The sequence below is a fragment of the Triturus cristatus genome, chromosome 4_2 (assembly GCF_964204655.1).
Source record: "Triturus cristatus chromosome 4_2, aTriCri1.1, whole genome shotgun sequence".
NCBI classification, from domain to species: domain Eukaryota; kingdom Metazoa; phylum Chordata; class Amphibia; order Caudata; family Salamandridae; genus Triturus; species Triturus cristatus.
In genome coordinates, this window is record NC_140586.1 from 281,748,988 (window position 1) to 281,769,344 (window position 20,357).

General features: G+C 46.1%; 1 protein-coding gene across 1 annotated transcript in view; it reads right to left on the reverse strand.

Moving 5' to 3' along the window:
- ALDH9A1 (aldehyde dehydrogenase 9 family member A1) overlaps positions 1-20,357 on the reverse strand; it is a 128,525-nt gene that overhangs the window by 22,983 nt on the left and 85,185 nt on the right. Inside the window, exons 6-8 of the mRNA XM_085601515.1 lie at positions 17,798-17,938; positions 8,863-9,051; positions 7,846-7,933 (exon numbers count right to left, since the gene is read on the reverse strand). Of these exons, the coding sequence (XP_085457641.1) occupies positions 7,846-7,933; positions 8,863-9,051; positions 17,798-17,938 (418 nt within the window). The remainder of the gene's footprint in view (positions 1-7,845; positions 7,934-8,862; positions 9,052-17,797; positions 17,939-20,357) is intronic.

Below are 20,357 nucleotides of genomic sequence, written 5' to 3' on the forward strand. Positions count from 1 at the left end.
CCAGATGTTTGCACTTTGTTTTTGTTCGAAGAAGTCTTTAGTCACGAGGTAGGTGACTCTTCCTTTCGGTGGTGGTGCGCATGGGCATCAGCTCTATCCCCAGATTGTTTGGTTGCAAGGGTGATGGAGTTAGTAAGAGTAGAAAGAGATGTGGATGTATATTATATCCAAGTTAGATGATACTGCAACAGACAAAGGTACCGGGGAGGCGCATATGAATCTACAGCTGTATATGCCAAGAACAGATGCAGACTAGGTAAGTATCATTTTCCGTTCAATGCATACGAGCTGTAGATCATATGCTTTAGCATAGACTATACAGCAGTTCTCTACCAAGCGGTGGCTGACCTGTGTCTGTGGCAGTGGTTTGAAATAGTGTTCTTAAAATGGCCTGACCCACACTAGCTTGTTGTTTCGCTAACACATCTACACAATAGTGCTTTGTGAATGTGTGTGGTGTAGACCATGTTGCAGCTTTGCAGATGTCATCTAAGGGTATGTTCCCTTTAAATACCATAAAAGCCCCTAGTTAGCGTGTAGAGTGCGCCCTAGGGGGAACTGTTAATGTACGCTTAGCTTTAATATAACATGTTTGGATGCATTTAACGATCCACCGTGCAATACCTGCTTTTGATATGGGATTGCCTTTATGCGGTGGTGAAAAAGCAACAAACAGTTGTTTTGTTTTTCAAATAGATCTAGTTCTTTCAATGTAATATAGTATGCTCTTTTTACATCTAAAGAGCACGTTCTACCACTAAGTCTGGTTGAGGAAAAAATATGGGTAGCTCAACGGACTGGTTGAGATGAAAGGCAAAAACTACTTTGGGTAGAAATTTGGGATTAGTCCTAACCACTTTATTTTGATAAATTTGTAACAAAGGTTCTTGTATAGTTAGTGCCTGGAGCTCACCAACTCTGAGAGATGTGATGGCTAGAAGAATAGCTACTTTCCAAGTGAGAAACTGTAGCTCACATTTGTGCAGAGGTTCAAATGGTGAGCCCATGAGTCTTGTAAGGACTATATTAAGATTCCACATTGGAGAAGGTGGAAGTCTAGGAGGGATGATTCTTTTAAGTCCTTCCATAAATGCCTTGATAGCGGGCACGCGAAACAGACAAATGTCTGTTTTGTAGGTAAGCGGCAAGATGTAACTGTATAGATGTACAGTCTAAATGACAACGCTGTAGGTGTAATAGGTAGCAAATTATGTTTTGGATTGAAACATCTAGTGGATTGATTTGATTGTTTGTGCAGTAAAAAAAAAAAAAAAAAAAAAAAACTTCCACTTTTCAGCGTAGCATGCTCTAATGGTAGGGCGTCTAGCCTCTTTAATGACGGTCATGCAGTCTGGCGGGAGATAAAGGTAGCCAAACTAGGATTTCAGGTGCCAGATCACAAGGTTGAGTTGACTGGTATCTGGATGTCTCATCTCTCCATGGTTCTGAGTGAGAAGCTTGGGGAGAGGTGCAGTTTTTGGTGAGGAACTACTGATTGTACCAATAGGGTTGTGAACCAGGGTTGTCGAGCCCCTGATGGAGCAACTAGTATCATTGTGGGGGGACTGCTGTTTGAGCTTCCGAACGACTAATGGAATTAGCGGGAGAGGTGGAAAACCGGAAGCAAATCTGCCTGACCAATTCATCCATAGCGCATTGCCTTTGGATGATGGGTGTGGATAACTGGACATGAAGTATGGGCATTTTGCATTGAGGTGTGTTGCAACAGATCTATTTCTGGATAGCCCCACATTTGAAAGAATGGGATCAGAACTTGAGGACGTAGTCCCCATTCGTGGATCTGCTTTTTACTACAGCATATCTGCGATCTGGTGGTTTACTCCTGGGAGGTGTTCCGCGAGGAGATACATCTTTTGAGGTATGGCCCCTTTCCATATGCTTTGAGCTAGACGTGAAAGCTGTAGAGTGCGTGTCCCTCCCTGTTTTTGTATGTAGTACATTGCGGTCATATTGTCTCTACGGACTAAGACAGCTTTGCCTACTAGATGCAGTTGAAAAGCTTTCAATGCCAGAAAAAACCCGCTAGTAGCTTTAGGTAGTTTATGTGAAGTTGTTTCTGTTGTAGGGTCCATGTGCCCTGAACAGTGTGTTTTTGAAGATGAGCTCCAACCATCGAGTGCTGCGTCCGCTGTTAACACGATCTGTGGAACTGGGTCGAGGAATGGCCGCCCTTTGGAAAGGTTGTGTGTATTCCACCACTGCAGACAGCGATGGGTGCGGCCGTCTACCAACACCAGATCTGTTAGCTGACCTTGAGCCTGGTTCCACTGACATGCCAAGCATTCCTGTAGGGGACGCATTTGAAGTCTTTCATAAGGGACGATTAGAATGCAAGAAGCCATCATGCCGATCAATTGCATGAACACTCAGGCTGGTAGTGAGTGTTGGGGCTAAATTATAAAATGAGATTTCGCATATGGCGTATCCTGACTGGGTTGGGATATGCTAGAGCTTTGCAAGTGTCTATTGTAGCTCCTAGATACGCTTGTGTGTTGGACGGCTGAAGATGAGACTTGGTGAGGTTTACTGTGAATCCCAAGTCGTGAAGCAGCTGTACGGTCTTGTGAGTGTGGAGTATGCAGCTGTGTTGTGATTTGGCTTTTATTAGCCAGTCGTCCAGGTAAGGGAAGACCTGAATGTGCTGTCTTAAATGAGCTGCAACCACTGTAAGACACTTGGTGAATACTCTTGGGTGCCGTAGTTACCCCGAAGGGGAGAACTTTGAATTGATAATGGTGTCCTTCCACCACTAAACTGAGATATTTTCTGTGAGCTGGGTGAATGGGAATATGGAAGTAGGCGTCCTATAAATCCAGAGTGGATAGAAAGCCACCTTGTTGAAGCAATGGAAGCACTTGTCAGAGGGTGACCATGTGGAAGTGGTCTGATTGAATGTAAAGATTTAGCTGTCTGAGATCTAGTATAGGCCTTGGAGAGCTGTCCTTTTTTGGAACTAGAAAGTACAGGGAGTACACTCCTGTTCCCCGATGATGGAATGGGACTGGTTCTATCGCAAGTTTTTCTAAGAGAGAGAACTTCTTGTTTCAAGAGTGTGAAATGTTCTGGTGACATTACACGTTGCCTTGGAAGAACATTTGGCAGAGTGCTGGTAAGTTCCAGGCAGTAACCATATTGGATTATTTGTCTTACCCACTTGTCTGAGGTAATGGAATTCCAGACCGGTAGGAACTGTGAGAGACGTCCCCCGACAGGGGTGGGATGATCGGGGGTAGCGGAGGAAGTCACTGCTTATTGGCAGGGGAAGTGCAGGTGGAGTTACCTCTGCCTCGTCCCTTGTTATCATTTCCTCTGTAGTTTCCTTTAAAATGGGGGAGTTAGAGTGGTTGTTACCTTTATACGAGGAGGAGGGATTTTCTGAGGACGCTGTTTTTGAGCCACCACTATGAAAGGAGCGGCGAAAGGGACCCCGGTTAGAAGGCAATTGTAAGGCCCCCATGGACTTTGCAGTTTCTGTGTCTTTATTTTCTCTAATTAAGTATCTACTGATGGTCCAAACAGATGCTCTTTATCAAAGGGCTGATTAAGTATGGAGGATTATACTTCCTACTTGAATCCAGAGATTCTAAGCCAAGCATGCCTGCGTAACAATATACTAGTGTTGATAGCACGGGATGCTGTTTCTGCTGCATCTAGATCGCATTTTATAGAAGTGTTTGTGATGAGCTTCCCTTCCTGGATGAGGTCGCTCGCTTTCGTTTTATACTCATCCCGCAGATGTTGCATGAGTTTTTCCAACTCGTCATAGTGAGCCCTATCATAGCGTGCTACCAGTGCCTGAGCATTGGCAATACGCCAATGGTTAGCCGCCTGGAAAGCCACTCTTTTGAGTGAGGCATCAATAAGTTGAGACGCCTTATCAGGAGGGGTGTCGCCTGTGGTTTGAGAATTAGCTCCCTTATGGGCATTAGTAACAACAAGAGAGTCTAAAGGCAACTGGCCTTTTATATGTGCCGGGTCTGTAGGAGCGGGTTTGTATTTTTATCCACTCTAGGTGTTAGTATTCTGGCGCTAACTGGGTCTTTGAATACTTAGTCAGTGTGTTTCAGTAAGCCCTTGAGCATTGGTAAGGTGTTTGTAGACCTTTGTGAATGTGTGAATGTCTCCACAAGGAAATCCTCTCCTAGAGGGTCTGAGTGTAGTTCCACTCCGTGATATTGAGCAGCCCTGTTAATAAGCTGCACAAAACCAAAGTTATCATCAGGTGGGGAGGGTCTGGAGGGATACAGGTCGGGATCGTTATCCTGGTCTGGATCTTTATCATAATTGTCCCAGGGATCAGTGTCCTGTGGTATGTCATGTGGCACATAGTGGTCCTCATCCCCATTGTCCTCGTCCTGTGTGTCAGGTGATGGTGGTGAATTTGATGGTGTAATTATCAAATTTGGGTTAGGAGAGGGAGGTATGTAAGGGGGATGAGGGTTAGTACCCATGTCCTTTTTCAGAGGTATAGGATGATCCTCTGAGATCCAGCTTCCATTTTTTAGGCAAAATGACCTGGAGGGGTCCAGTTTTAGGGTCAATGCGGAGTCTCTTGTTTGGGATCCAAAGGTGGCTGTTCAGGTAAAGGTTCTTTGGATGGAGTGGATTTAATTTGAGGATCTTTGGGCGCCAAGTGTTTTGAGTCCCAGTGCTTTTTAGCAGGTTTCGGCTCCAAGCCTTTAGGCGTGTGGATTTTGGCTCCGAGGCTTTAGGTGTGGATTTTGGCTCCGAGGCTTTAGGTGTGGATTTTGGCTCCGAGGCTTTAGGTGTGGATTTTGGCTCCGAGGCTTTAGGTGTGGATTTTGGCTCCGAGGCTTTAGGTGTGGATTTTGGCTCCGGGTCTTTGTGTTTGGCGGGTTTCGGTTCTGAGGACTTCTGAGTAGAAAGTGTTTGATGCCAGTGTCTTGGAGACTGGCAAAGCCTAGTTTCAGTGCCGAAGACGTTGGTTCGGCACCGGAATGAGGCTGGCTCGAGGCCAAAGGCTGGTGCTTCATAGCCAAGCCAGAGGGCGGGGCATCTGAAACTCTTGGGGCTCGGGCTCTGATTATACCGGAGCCACAGGTTTTGGGTGAATGGGCACAGGGGGATCTTTACTCACGGTATGTTGACCCGGAGTGATGGTCTGTTCATCTTCCATGTCAGAATCGGCTTTGGAAACGGAGACCAGTTCTTCCTCGGCTTCTGGATCTGGTTGGTGGGAATCAGAATCTTCGCCGAAGAGGTCTGGTATGGATCCGCTGACGTGGTGCATCCCGTGGCGTCGAGCCCGACGGCCACAAATGGTTTTCTTCGATCGGAATGATCGACACGCCACAGTCCTTTTCGTCATGTTCCGGGGATAGGCAGAGATTGCAGACCTCGTGCAAGTCGGTGCGTGGAAACTTAACACGACACCCAGGACATCACTTGAATGGAGTCCGTTCCATCGACTGCTGGCGTGGTCGGCACAGGTAGGCCAGACGGCCTGCCTCAAAGTTCCCAATCAAAGGTTTAGATTTTAGACGATGTACATCGAATGGAAACTGCAATTGATAGACAATACCATCAAGGGTAGAGGCTTGCACGTCGAAGGGTTTAGAAAACTATACCGAACTGCAGCAATACACATCCGATGGCGGAAAAAAAAAACTATCTGGGGATTGAGCCGATGCCCATGCGCACCATCACCGAAAGGAGGAGTCACCTACCGCATGACTGAAAACTTCTGCGAACAAAAACAAAGTGCAAACATCTGAACCCAACACCAGATGGCGATCTATGCTAAAGCATATGATCTACAGCTCATATGCCTCGAACACTAGCTTTTTAGAAAATAAAAAAAAGAGCTGTAGCAAGAGAAATCAGCCCTCCAGAAACCCTGTGCTGCCACGCTGTTTTCTAGAAAACATTTGCAGGAAAAGGAAGAGAGCGACAGCGCTGCAAAATCAGACACCACCAGCCTGCGAGGCCACTGACAAGAAAGGTTGCTTTCTGTTAGTGAATGTCATTTTAACACTGTTCCTTTTCTTCAATAGGCCTTCTTCCCAATAATTTAAATTAACACTTTAATACCGCTCTTGCTGGAAGGCTGTAATATACATACATCACACGTTTTGTGGTGACGAATTCCAGCGGTAATACCCAGTCTTGTAACTACCGTTCCACAATGTGCTATCTAGTTTGAGTACTAGTAGTAAACAAACGCGTTCCATCACTACCATCCTTGCTGCCCTCTCAGATCTATTACTCACTACTTTTTAACTGTTATGGGATGGACTGATTTTTTATCCTCAGTGTTGTGCTACTTTTTTCTTTTTTTTTATATTTTGTCTACTGTAAGGGCATGGAGACTAACGTATGTCACCATTTCAGACAGAGACCAAGGATTCAGTGGGCATTTATTTTCCATGGTTTTTTTCCATCTTTTCATGTGCTGTGCATTAGGGCTGAAGACAAAATGCACATAAAGGCTGCATCTATCAGTCCATTCGCCTTGACTGGCTGTCTTGTGTACACGTTATGCCAGCTGCATGCGAGTTTATGGGATTTTGCATCTCTACATGAGCTTTCTCGGACTACCTGTGGGTCTGTGTTTGCAGGTGACTACATCTCCCATGAGTGGCTGTGTTCATGAGTGCCTGTGTGCCTTTCTGCTAGTTGAAGTTTAGTGGTAAGTGTGCATGATTGCCCTGCAGCTGTGTCTGGGTGCTGTATGAGTTCTGTATTGCTCGCTGGACATTTGTGTGATCGAAAGCCTGGATGTTGTGTCTCATCAGTGCATACCCTTTACAAAATCCAAACCTGTATGCTTTGTCAACACTTATTGGTATACTGCATGCACAAAATAAACAGGCACAACTCCATTTTACATATTTAAAGCGCTTGGGAAAATCATGTTTTCATAAAACATAGCCATGGCGGCTAAACATCCCTAGGAAAGTGCGACATCTTTGATGTTTCTATTACCACGGCAAGGCCATGAAATTGCCGAAATTTATTTTCAGTTTTAAAGATCTAAGTGAAATATGTCAGCGTGTTTTATACATTGCCATATGTCCAAGAAGTCAAAAGCACAGTAAGTTGGAAAGGGGAAGGCAAGAGTATATAGAATTCCAGTTCTACCCTGGTGACTTTGGCTGAATAGCCAGCACCAAACAGAGTTAGACATCAGAATAAATACGCTTTGACAAAGCCAACAGATTTTTTTTCTTTTTATGGGAAGGAAAATGTCGCTTACTTTCTGGTAATCCCATTTCTCGAATTTTCTCTTCCTTGTATAGCTCTTCAATCCTTGGCCTGCACAACACCCAGGACAATGTACTTCATGGCTCTCTCATACACTCTTTCTGCTCCTCTATCGCCAGTTCATCCATCACTTCCTGCACAAACTACCCATCCCTCTCTAGCTTCCCATCTATTCTTTGCAGCTCTCACCCCGATCTATTCACCATGACAAAACTTCACTGCACAAATACACATCACACAATTCCAACAACTAACAATTCCAATACAACCCACATAATTCCACACCACATACTTTCACTACACTAAACCAAAAAAACCATTGGTAAAACATTGTCATTTTCAATGCCAATAGCTCTAACTCACAAATGTGAGACCTATTGCATTGCAAATGCTTGTTAAGATCTACCATGTACCTGAGGAATTTGCTTAGCGGGCGACTTTTTTTCCTGTTATTTTAACAGTTGATCGGCATTTTGTGATGGATTGTTTTTTGATGCTTGTCTATTATGTATGTACTTTTAAGGCACTTAAGAACCTGAATGATGCAAGTTTGAATTGACTGAATTCTTTACATGTCAAAATTATAGGTGGTTGTCTCACCTAGCACACAAGGAGTCATGAAGTAGCCGTCTTTCAGTTTGGGATCGTCAGGTGTGTGTGGTTCCCCTCCGCAAAGCACTTTAACGCCCTAGATAGAAAATAAAACATCCTGAACATTAGACCGCTCAGACACTCACTAGTTTCTAAATCAACAAGTGACCACCCATTAAAGTACACAGCAAAGAGTTAAAAAAAAAAATAGTCAAAAGGAGGGAGATATAGATATACAAACATATACACGCAAAGCACTAGATAAGGTTTTACAAGCGCAGGTGGTTGGCTTGACTGATGTTTATTATGGGCTTAAAGATATTGTTCCACAAGTCCCATGTGGTGTCTCGACATTTAGTTTTGTCCCCTTCAAATAAGTTAAAACAATTTCAGGGATCTCAAGCCAACTGTATAACCTTCCTCTGAATCACAACAAATAACTACTCTGATTGCACCAATAGCCCTTTGTTTCCTTACACCTGCACACAAAACAATTTGGAACAACTCAGGATGAATATTGCAAGTAACTGACAAGTCAGATATGCTTTCATCACAAAACGGACAGTTACACTCCAGTGGTTGTGAAAAGAATCTTATATATATTTTTTTTCCTGAAATCTCAGAGGACCGGTTACATCAAATTTATCATCCATAAACACTCCAATCTTTTCAGGGGATAGGGAAGAGTTATGGTGAAGGAGGGAAAGAACAGGAAACAAACTAAAATAAGCCTACAAGTCAAAATAAGAAACATTGATGTTTATTGGAGATAATTAACAATGAACGGTAATAGGATTACTGAAAAGCAACACAAGGGAGATTTAAAGAGGAAGGCTTGAAGTAGGATGAGAATGGGGGTCTGAAAACAGCAAGCGATAGAATTGCCCCTTGGCAGCTGCAGCATTAAAGAAGCATTTAATACACAAAAAAGACATGTACATCATAACATAGCATTAGGTTTATATAGTGCAAACGTTTACCACAGCTAAAAACAAGGAAAATGAATACAAAACAAAAGCTCTTCACCTCCTCTTTGGCCTTCTTGATAAAACCAAGTACTTTTTGTAAGTGGGGCTGGTTGATGAGAGGGCCCATCCTAGTGTCTTTCAAGAGAGGGTCACCAATTTTGATTTTCTTGGTGTGTTTCACCACTTCTTCAGTGAATTTGTCCAGGATTTCCCTTTGCACAAACACCCTGGTGCCGTTGCAACAGACCTGAAGGCAAGAGACAGCCATGAAAAATGATTGCACTCTAATTATAAGAAAGGGAATTAGAACCACAAAGTATGGAAATTGAAATAAGCAAGATAGGTGGTGCTCCCAAAGAGACCCGTTTGCTAGCGTTTGCCATGGGACCTCGGGAGCCAATTTTCTACTGGCAAATATTCATGGTGGGAACTGTCCATTACCATCTGCGTCATAAGTCCTAATGTACTACCGGAGTACAACCACATTACACCCTTAATACTCACAAATCCTCATGGGTACCAACCCCAAGCATTCACGGGCTATATCTTTTAAAAACAAAATGCATAGAATGTGTAGATGCAATGAAAATGACGCCTCATGCATATGGAGTATATTTGACCCACAAATCGCAATCTAATACCAGCAGAAAAGGAACTGTTGATGTTAAACAGTATAGAAAAAAAGTACAAGGCAGCAAACCACGTAGAATGTCGGCCTTCCAAGTATCATCTCGGCTACCAAATTATATAAACATTTGACACTTTTTCACACTGTATGGATACAGAAAAGTGTAGCGTGTGGATAATCATCATTATCCATCAAGTTGTAATCTAGATCTTGTTAAGTACAATACTGGTAATTTAAAAAGGGATCCGCTAAATCCTACCTCTGGCATTGTAGCGGACCAGATGCTCTGAATGCAAGGTTTTCTATCAAGATTCTCAACTTTTTTTTTGATGAGCAGTGATTACTTGTTTGGGACCTAAACAATTGCAGACGGCATACACACTAGTGAAATTCTGGAGTTGTACAACTTTTTTGGCCTCCTAAGCTCTGAGTAAGAGTAGCATTGTGTAGGAAGCTGGCTATGTATATATTATACCAAAATGAGGTATGGTGTGCACAGAGTGCAGTGGAACCCCAAAGGTAGGCATAGGTAAAAGTAGACAGCCCCTTACTCTCTATTTGTGGTAGTGTGGGCGAGCAGTAAGGCTTGATCAGAGGGTATTGTTAAGTATTTGTTGTACACAATCAGCAAATGATGTCACACACAAAGACTGAACTCAGACCAATTTGATTTTGTATAAAAATATCATTTAGTTGTATATATTTCCTAGAACCAATCAAGCCTGGCACAGGTAGGTGTTTAGGATAATTGGCAAGGCAGGTTGAATACAAGCAAGCTGAATGAAAATTACCGTTACAGGTTTGTAAATGCTTTCAAAACAGTTGAAATTACTGTTAGATTACTTTCAGGTTACTTTTTCTACTCAGTGTGATACAGCTAGAGATCACACTGGGACATTTCCTAGAGAAAAGGTAAGTAGGCAATTTTTAGTTCTTTGCTTTTTTTCCAAAGTTCTATACAAAACCAATTCCACGCCTAGAACATTTTGCAGGGAAAAACAGTCCATGTATTCCTACGGAGAGAAATGGAGTTATCGGTTAACAGGTAAGTGCAAGTTTGTGGAGTTGGTATTCTGGGGTTAGATTTGTTTTAGAAGGGTGAGCAGTTCCTTGTGGGAACAAGGGAGGGGCATGCCCTCACACACCCCGAGGGATGTCATGCTTCATCATTTGGGCATTTGCCCCTAGTCAGGCTGGCGCTGCAATGCCCGACGGGCTCCTGAGACCGTGGCTCTTTATCGGGGATCTTTTGAAGAAGCCGTAAGGTGGGTGTGGGGGCTAGGTAGTGCACAAGTTAAGTGGTTAAAAAGGTTCTGAGCAATCCTACTGAGTGAAGTTTATTTTTAAAGGTAGCTCTTGCCTGGTTAAAATAGTGAGAACCCTTGTGTTGGAGCAATGTTCCTAAAGGGTTGATGTGGTGTCAAAGGTCAACATGTTTCATGCCCAGGCTGCCCGAAAAGTGTCAATTGGCATTTTGTCAGGACCATCAAACTAAGGTAGTGTGTGCACTACCGTCTGGCTAGTGAGGTTGAGAGTGCCAGAAGCAGTAGGGAGTATACTTGTATGCTAGTGCTAGGGTATACTTGTAGACCCCTGGCTTACTAGTCAAGGCTGACGAGGATCAACCAGAGCACGTTGTTGCTCCGGTTGAGGAGTAGGCAGGCAACTAGCGATCGTCCTACCCTTGCTCAGGGCCCCGTGATTCTGGGGTTAGAGCCAGGGTTCCCCCAGGGTCAAGGATGCACTCTCAAAACACCCTCAGCGGCACTAAGGAGGCCGGGTGCCGAGGCCCAATGGGAGATAGGGGGCCTTCGGCTGGTGGCGGCTCACGAGCAGGCCACAAGGTTGTGGGAGCAAAGCTCCTGGTGTTAGGCTCGGCGCAAAGGGGAATCAGAGTTAGCACCCAAAGTACACCCGCAGGGGCGGCTGGGTGCAGGGTGCTGTTTTGGCATCAGGTGCCCTGTTGTTTTCAATAGGGATTCTCGGTTTAGTTTATCTGCAGGCTCGGTCCAGGAAGACTTCCGGTAGGAACCAACAGCTGGGCAGGTAAGTTGGAGGGCTCGGGGAAGCAGGTGCACCTCGGGTTCTCTTCTCAAGGGCGCAGGCCGGCTGGTCTTGGTCTGATTTCACCTTACTGGGCTGTAAGAAAGTGGCTCTGTATATACTGTTCCCAAATAGGTACAGAGTGCAGAGTCCACAGTCCCCAGAGGTTTGGCAGAGGCTAAAGTTAGATATAACCTTACTCTCTAAAGTGGTAGCTTGGTCGAGCAGTAAGGCAGTATCAGAGGACAGTGTAAAGCATTTGTTGTACACACTCAGTCAGCAAATGGTCTCACACACTCGAACTGAACTCTAGGCCAATGGTTTTGTATCAAAATATATAGTTTTATTTTAGAACCAACAATGGGTATCATAATATACTTTCTCAGAATGAGATGCTCTAGATAAATACTTCAATAGGCAATAGACTTTTGAATGCAATAGCTACAGCTTTTGCAATAGGCAACACCATTTCAAACAATTCTACATTGAGCTTAACGGGAATTTCTAGTTAAATGCAATAGATTACTTTTTGGATGACTTTTCTTACCACAGGACTGGATCCTAGATTAAGTCCTGGGACATCTCCTGTAAACAGTTGAGTAAAAACGTTTTGGTTACAGTTATGATCTTTAAGGAAATATTGTATTTTAAAAGTTGACACTTGGAATCTTTTTCACATAGAATCATCAATGTTATCCTATGGGAGGAAATTCACTTAGCAGGTAGGTAGGGTTATGGTTACTTTTTCTAACTCAGTGTTGCATCCTGGATCCAGCACTGGGGCAACTCCTGTAAACAGTTGAGAATGTGATTTTGTTATACAGGCGATTTTTAACGAATAGGTGTAAGTTTGCAAAATCGACAGAAGAATTTCTGGTGAAAACCAGGCAATGTTATCCTAGGGAGGAAAATCAAGTTAAAAAGTAAGTACGGTTGTAATTACTTTTCAGGGTCAGTGCCAGGCACCAAGATCCAGCACTGGGATCTCTCCTGATAACAGGTGAGTAAGTTAGTTTTCGTAATTCGGCTGATTTTAGATGAATATTTTAAAGTTTCAAAACTCGACACTTCGAAGAATTTCCAAGTGAAACCAGTCAATGTTACCCTTTGGAAGAAAAGTGAGTAATCGGCTTTTGGGTAAGGACTCGAGTGGCAGAGTTAAGGTTCTGGGCATAGACTCGGGGTCTCCCAGGGTCAGGTAAGTACAGTGGTTACACCCTCAACGCACAGGGGCAGCGTGAGTTAGGCCCAATGTTATCCTATGGGAGGCAGGGGGCCTTTGTTTGGTGGCCACTGGCTAGCAGGCCACGCGGATGTGGGAGCTGGGCTCCTGGTCACTTGCTCAGGGCAAATGGAGAAGTAGATTAGAGTAGAAGTTGCACTGCCAGGGGCACTCGGGCGGCAGGGTGCAGGGTGCTTTTGAGCCGTAGGGCGCTCAATGGATTGCAATGGAGAAGCTCAAGAACGAACAAAGGCTGCAAGCTCGGGACGAAGATTCTTCAGGTGCGACCACCAGTTCGAGAGGTAAGTTGGGTAGTTGGAGGATAGGTAGGCACCCAGGACTTGGGCACAGGGGGCCGGGGTGCCTTTTGGCGTCGGGAAATCTTACCCTCTGCTGGTCGCGGTTGGAGGGGTCCCTGGTTCGGAGGCTGCAGGTGTCGTCAGGAGCGTCGAGGTGGGTCCTTGGGTGCTGGATTCGGGGGTCACAGTGGCCAGGGGGACGTCCGAGGTCTTTGTCAACTCCGGCACAGACCAGGCTTGGCGGGTGCAGAGTGTGCAAGGTTCGTGGTTCCAGGCTGATGCCAGGGATCAGTTACTTGCTTTGAGCAGTACCACTGCTCGTGGGAGTCCCAGGTAGTCAGTCACAAGGCAGTCAGGTCCTCCAGGGTTTTGAGGTTGCTGACCACTGGAGATGCCGGGGTTTAGCAGGAGCAGGTTCGAGGGTCGACAGGCCGGTAGGGCTGGGGCCAAAGCAGTTGGTGTCTTCCTCTTGTTAGCAGCTGCACAGCAGGTCTTGTTCCTTGTTCTGGTTTCCGAATCTGGATCTGAGGAAGGAAGGTTCAGGGTGCCCCTAAATACTAAATTTAGGGGCTTTACAGGTAGGTAGAGGGCAGGGACCAATGGGTCCCTTCCTTGGGGTGGGTACACCCCTATTCTGCCACTCCCCCGATTGGGCAGGGCTTTTCATCTTCAAGATGGCGAGAGCCCGGAGATGTGCTTCACCTAGCCTCCCCCACCGGAGGGGTGGGGTTGGCGGAGGCTGGCACACCCCCTTTCCTTCTTTGGGGTTTCTGGCTAGTCTTCCCGCCTGAGTGGGGGATCAGAACCGGTAGCGGCCAGTTGCTGAGTACAGCAAGTGTTCTGGAGAAGCTCACAAAGGCGGCATGCCTTTGAAGCTTTCCCTGCCCATCCTGGGGGAGGAGACCTAGCACCTCGCCCAGGATGTGCATTGTTGCAGGCCCAGGAGAGCGGATGGCTCTCTGGTCCAGCAACATGTCTCCTGTGTGGCAGCCTAGGCAGCCCCTCAGACAAGACGGGGATTGAAGGTTAGGTTCAGGGGGCATCTCTAAGATGCCCTCTGTCGTGCATTGTACATTAAATCCCACACTGGCATCAGTGCGGGTTTAATGTGCTAAGAAGTTGGATACCAAACTTCCCAGTCTTCAGTGTTGCCATCATGGTGCTGTGGAGTTCGTGTTGACTACCTCCCAGCACCATATACTCTTAATGGCAGCACTGCACTTACAGTGCCCAGGAATGGACCTGGGTACTGTAGGGGCACAGGGCTCCTGCACCCAAACCACTGGCATAGGGCACCCAGCTAGAGGGGTGGCTGATGTATGCCAGGGCAGTGTGTGTTGTGTTGTGAGCATGGCACACAGGGATGTGTGCCATGTCAACTCTGTTTTGTTCTGCACCCAGACACTCAGCCTGCGGGGGGGGGGGGGGGGGGGGGGCGGGGGGGAGTGGTGTGTGCTCTCTAAGGGTGGCACAATCTCTAAGGGTGGCACAATAAGTGCTGCAGCCCTTAGGGGCCTTCTCTGGTCACAAGGCCCTGGGTACCTAGTGTACCCTTTACCAGGGGCTGACATGTGGCCTGAGATGCCAATTGGGTTTAGGCTTCAACACAGTTTTAGGGAAGGAACATAGGCTCTGGGTACCTGATTGGCAGGAGCCCAGGGCACACTCAGTCAAAGTACATCAGGTAATTCAGCAAAAAGTAGGGGCATACCATGCAAGAAAGATGGCACTCTCACACGGGCCACTGGGGGCGGGGGCCTCCATGCAGAGGCTGCAGGCGAGGTCAGGGAGTCTTGGAGGGGGTCAACCCACGGTGGACTCGGAAGCGCTGGGGGATTTCGCTGCGATCGGTGGACTATGAGTCAATGCAGTGGTGGTTCCAGGCGTCTGGTTTCTTTGTTCTCAGCAGGCTCGGAGTCTTTCCTGCTGTTCACAGGAGACCCAGTCTTTGTTGAAGACACTCAGTCCTTCAAGGGGTTCTGGAGGTCGCTGGCTGCAGGACAAGGCGACATTTGGTGCAGGATCTCTGGATACTGCAGACGGGCAGGGGCCAAGTCAGTTCATCTCTGCAGTCTCATCTGCTAGGCGTCTTCTTTCGTCCTTCGTAGGTTGCAGGAATAAGTCTTAGTTCAGGGCTGCCCTCTAAATACTGTATTTAGGGGGTGTTTTTAGGGGTCTCAAGGTCAGTAGCCAATGGGGTGACTACACCCTTTGTGTGCCCACACCACGTGGGGGAGTGGGCACAATACCTAATCCTGATCGGAGAGTGCCACTCATCTGCAAGATGGCAGACACTGAAGAGTGGGCTTCACCTCACCTCCCCCATCTGAGGGGTAGGGTTGGCAGATGTGGGCACACCTGGGCTGTGCTAGTTTTTCCTGCCCGTATTTCCGCCGAAAAGGAGGGGAGACAGGAAGGGGGCCTGTTCCTGAAAGCAGGAGAGTCTGGGGGTCACATTACAAAGGCGGCAAGGCCTTTGAAGCTCCCCTGCCACAGATTACTCTTCCTGGCCTGGGGAGGAGTGACCACCTCCACCCAGGAAGGGCTTTGTTTCTGGGTTCAGAGAGCGAAGGCTTCCACCCCAGGGATCCAGAAACACGTCTCATGGTGGCAGGCTGGTGAGTACCAGTCAGGGCACCCACCAGAGGCTGGTCGTTTTTCAGGGGGCATCTCTAAAATGCCTTCTGAGTGTATTTTTCATTAAATCCCACACAGGCATCAGTGTGGGTTTAATGTGCTGAGAAGTTTGATACCAAACTGTAAAGTAATTATGCTGCTGTGGAGTTCGCAATGATAAACTCCCAGCACCATATACTCTTAATGGCATTACTGCACTTACAATGTCTAAGAACTGCTCTAGACACTGTAGGGGTACAGGGCTCATGCACCTGTACCCTCACCACTGGTATAGTGCATCCAGTTAGAGGGATGGCTGACCGATGCCAGGGCAGTGGGTTGCGGGCATGGCACACAGGGATGTGTGCCATGTCAACTCTTCACTTTGTTCTGCACCAAAACACGCAGCCTGCACTGGCTGTGTGTTTGTGTAAATGCACAGGGCCTTTAAGGGTGGCACAATAAGTGCTGCAGCTCTTAGAGGCCTTCCCTGGCCACAGTGCCCTTGGTACCCATGGTACCTTTTACCAGGGACTGACATGTGGCCAGAGAGCTGCCAATTGGGGGGTACAAGGTACAGTTTTGTGGAAGTACACAGGCCCTGGGAACCAGATTGGCAGAGACCCAGGGCACATCAAGTCAAAGTGCATCAGCAGTCTGGCAAAAAGTGGGGTGGTGGGTTACTGCAACTGAAACCCAGCTTCCTACACATTGTATGTGACAAAATGATTGAGACCAACCTCAGTGAGCTGGTATGAAAAGAACATTGAAGTGAGGCTCAAAATGATCCTCAGAACCATGTATGCTACAAGTACACAATTAATGTTCAACATACCAGACAAAGTAGAAATATACTAGCACCAATTGAGTTTATATGGATTTAGACCTTTTTTTTAAATATAAAGTCAACTGTAATACTGTAGAGGAAATTGGCAATGTGGGATTCCGGAACCTTTGCTGACACATTTTAGGAGGATAATGCATAGACATCTAGGTTTGAGTCCACACACATTTGTAGGGTTCAGTGATGGATCATGTTAGGACCAAACATGGTGTTAAGAAGGTTGGTGTCCTTATTCAATTACGGTTAAGCCTGAATTCCACAGACTTGTCCCTGCATCGCTGGAGGATACTTTTGCTGAGAACACAAACCAAGTACCATGAATGCAGACATTGTGCTCACGGACCACAGGAGTGGGTCAACAGATGGGACATATAGAAGTCAACCTGCAATTTGTGGCACACACAGTACAGAAATTAAAGGTGGATAAGACCAAGAACTCTATCTTCACATATAAGAAAATCAGGGCGAGTTATGACACTGCTCAGCCATGGACAAGTAAAATTATACAAATATCTGGGGCTGCCATTTAGTGAGCACATGTGCCTGGAATGCACTCTTAAAGTGACTTAAGTACCCTTACTTGTTACTTCTGAGTGGTGGAAGCAAAGTTAATTCTTACTTTGTGCTACAACGGTTTGTCATTACATACGGTGTACACTCCAACGGACCTATGGAGGATATACAGGGCTCCGGTCAGGTTGTTGAGGAATCCTGGCAAAATGAAGTGCTGTGCAGTTTCCATGATAGTCATATGTTAGAGCTGCAACGTCTAGCCAGCACTTCACTCTGCTAAATGTTATTTGCTGACCAATTACATACACTTCAACTTAGAAATTTTAAATACACAAGAAATGTACACAACTTGGGCTCTGGTCAGGTTGTGTGAATAAAGGTTCACTCAAGACATGGATAGACTTTCACCTGAGGTATGCTCTACGAGGAAGAATCAGAAAGGACTCTGAAACAAGTGATCGGCAAGCGAGCTCTAAAACAGCAGGTTGCGAGTGGCTTTAAGAAGAAACATAGCAAAACTATGTCATTCATTCTATTGTAGCTCTATGAACCCAACCAATGACAGGTTTAAATAAAATAAAAAAATAAAAAGCAGGTTAGGGAAATTGGACTTTCCCGCTTGACAAAACAAATAGGCTCATTTTAGTGGTTTGTAACTGCAGCCAAGGTTGCATTGTTTTTAGTGAAGGAGATAGAGCATTTACCATCTTCAGCTGTGCAAACGCAATCCTGTGTTGCAGCCTGCAAGGTGCTTTGAGGCAGGCAGTTTACTTCCATGCCCAACAAACGCTTAGTTTTGAAAGCACTTCTGGGCACTCTATTGCTTACCTCTCCCTGACTTAGGAAGTTGCCCATCATTGCTCCTTTCACTGCATTTTCCAGCACACAGTCAGAGAAGATGATGAGAGGGGACTTTCCCCCCAGCTCGAGCGTAATTGGTTTGATCCCATGAGCAGCCATCTCCATTATCTGGGAGAACAAAATAAAAACATTGTAAGAGCCAAACATAATATGGACACATACATTTATTTGGATCAGTGTACTTGATATTTTTGTCCAACAACTACACGGTCACCTACAAGAGAAAATTAACACACAATCCAATACTGTTATCCCATACCCTACTTGTGTTTGACCGGTGGAAGTATAGCTTTCACTTGTAATGGGCCTTGCACATTTATCCACACATCTAGGGTAAATGATCAGAAAAAGGGGTAAAACCGACAACCAGGATACATTAACAACAATTCCACTGGGCTCAGTTGTCGGGGAAATATGAGATAGTGAGTTTTAGGTCTCGCCTAGCGAAAGCAGCGCATGCGGTGCTCTCGCTATTGCAAGTACCTTTTGGAATCGATTCTGCGCAACACTCGCATGCACGCGTCTGCATGGACAAACATGGCTGCTCTCATCATCTTTCCATAGCAGATAGCATGCGCTTGTCCGTTGGACTGTGGACAGCCCGACGCAATCTTGCGATGCTTGCGTTGTCATAGCAACAAAAAAGTGATCGCTTTCACTGCCGCTTGTTCCACATGTCCCGTCGATGAGTTGAATGATTCCTGTGTGAGCCTTCGAGTCTGCTCCCTGTGACGTAGCCGGCCCACCCGATATTGGGCTGTTCGTCATAATAACGGGAACGGCAGATGTGTTTAACCCACTGTGTTACCATGCTTGTGTTCACAGCGAAACACCAATTACCAGTGCAATCACGAGCCTGATCTTTGGACCCATCGTGATTCGATTAGTTAGTGCAATTTAGGAAGCGCTTTTCAAGGAACCTTCAGAAAAAGTCAACGACCTCCACCCCCTCCCTACGGCCATCTATTTGAAGTCTGGTGCACGTTTTCTCTTCCTACTTGGGAATGATAAATAGGCAGTAAAATAATTGCTTTGTGCGTGCGAGGGCCAGCTGCCTTTCGGGAATCACTCCCGTGGCTTGGCTCTTCTTACTTGCTGGAGGTGGGGGTGGGGGGGGGGGGGGGGGGGGCACCCTATCAAATGCCTCCCAAGAGCACGAGAGTCACAGGAGTGATGCCTTGATGTCCGACAAGCATGCTTGGGACTACTGATGGGGACATGCTCACGCACCCCCTGGGGGCAGACTGTACTGGGACTGATGGGGACAGGATTGCGCGCCCCCTGGGGGCGGACAGTATTGGGACTGATAGAACATGCTTGTGCGCTGCATATTGTCAAGGCATTTGCACATTAGAGGGTGCATTACTGTTTCTCTCACACAGGCAGGTAGGACAAAGCCAAGAGTATGATCGTTATTGGAGTATGGCCAGGACACTTGGGTTCGCGGCTCTTCCTGTTGGAGACGTCCAAATCCATGGAATCCCGAAAGCAGAGAAAGAGCAGGCTCCTGTGGTAATGTTCCAGACAGCATCTGACGCAATTCCCTCCACCTTTATTTAAACGCACTGTCTTGGGTTTGGCAGGCCTCTAGGAAAAATAGCTGCACACTAGTGCCTCAAATCTGAAAATAATCAGCCCCCCCCCCCCTTTTTTGTGAGATCTTAGGTAAATATTTTATTTCATCAAAACTGTTTCTTCTTCATTATTTACATATGAAAACACTTTTAAATAGTTAGAGTTTAGACTACCAGTTGTACAAAATTATCACTTTTTTTTGTTAAACTTTTTTTTATTAAAGTTAGGGCATAACAAAGTCTTACAAATGAAACACATTATAGTTGGTTGGTACAGTTTCCTTAGTCCTTGTGCCTGTAACAGCCATTACATGATATATCACACCTATTAACTCATCCAATCCGCTGCATCCCCTCCTCGTTTCAACTCAGGATCTCCTCACTCGGTAAGTCGGGTGGGTCACAGATAAAGCCCCTGTATTTGTTCCAGGCTCCCCACACTTTCCCCCCATTTCTGGGGACAGCCTCAGTTAACATATGTAGCTTTCTCTGCAACCATGGCTTCATCCATGTCTATACACCATTCATTGATCGTTGGTGAGCATCTGGAGCCCCACAATCTAGTTCTATTTCTCTTGGCGATCATCATTCCCAAAGTTGCCCAGTCCTGTGCTGGACGATTCAGATAATTGGGTTCCCATATGTTTAACAAACATCTTTTAGGCTCTGGTACCACCGACACCTCCTCCATCTGCGATATGGTCCTCATCACTGCCACCCAGTATGGCATGATCTTCGGACATTGCCATATAGTGTGGTAAAACGTACCACACTATATGGCATTCCCTATTTTGTGTAGGGTTAACCTAGTGTAGTATACACGGTGTAATATCTTTAGTTGTACTAGTCTTAATCTGGAGGGTATTGCAACTTCCCGTGGTGATGAGTGCCATCTGCCAGTCTGTTTCGTCGAGTTCCCCAAGGTCCACGGACCATTTGTCCTTCAATGCCTG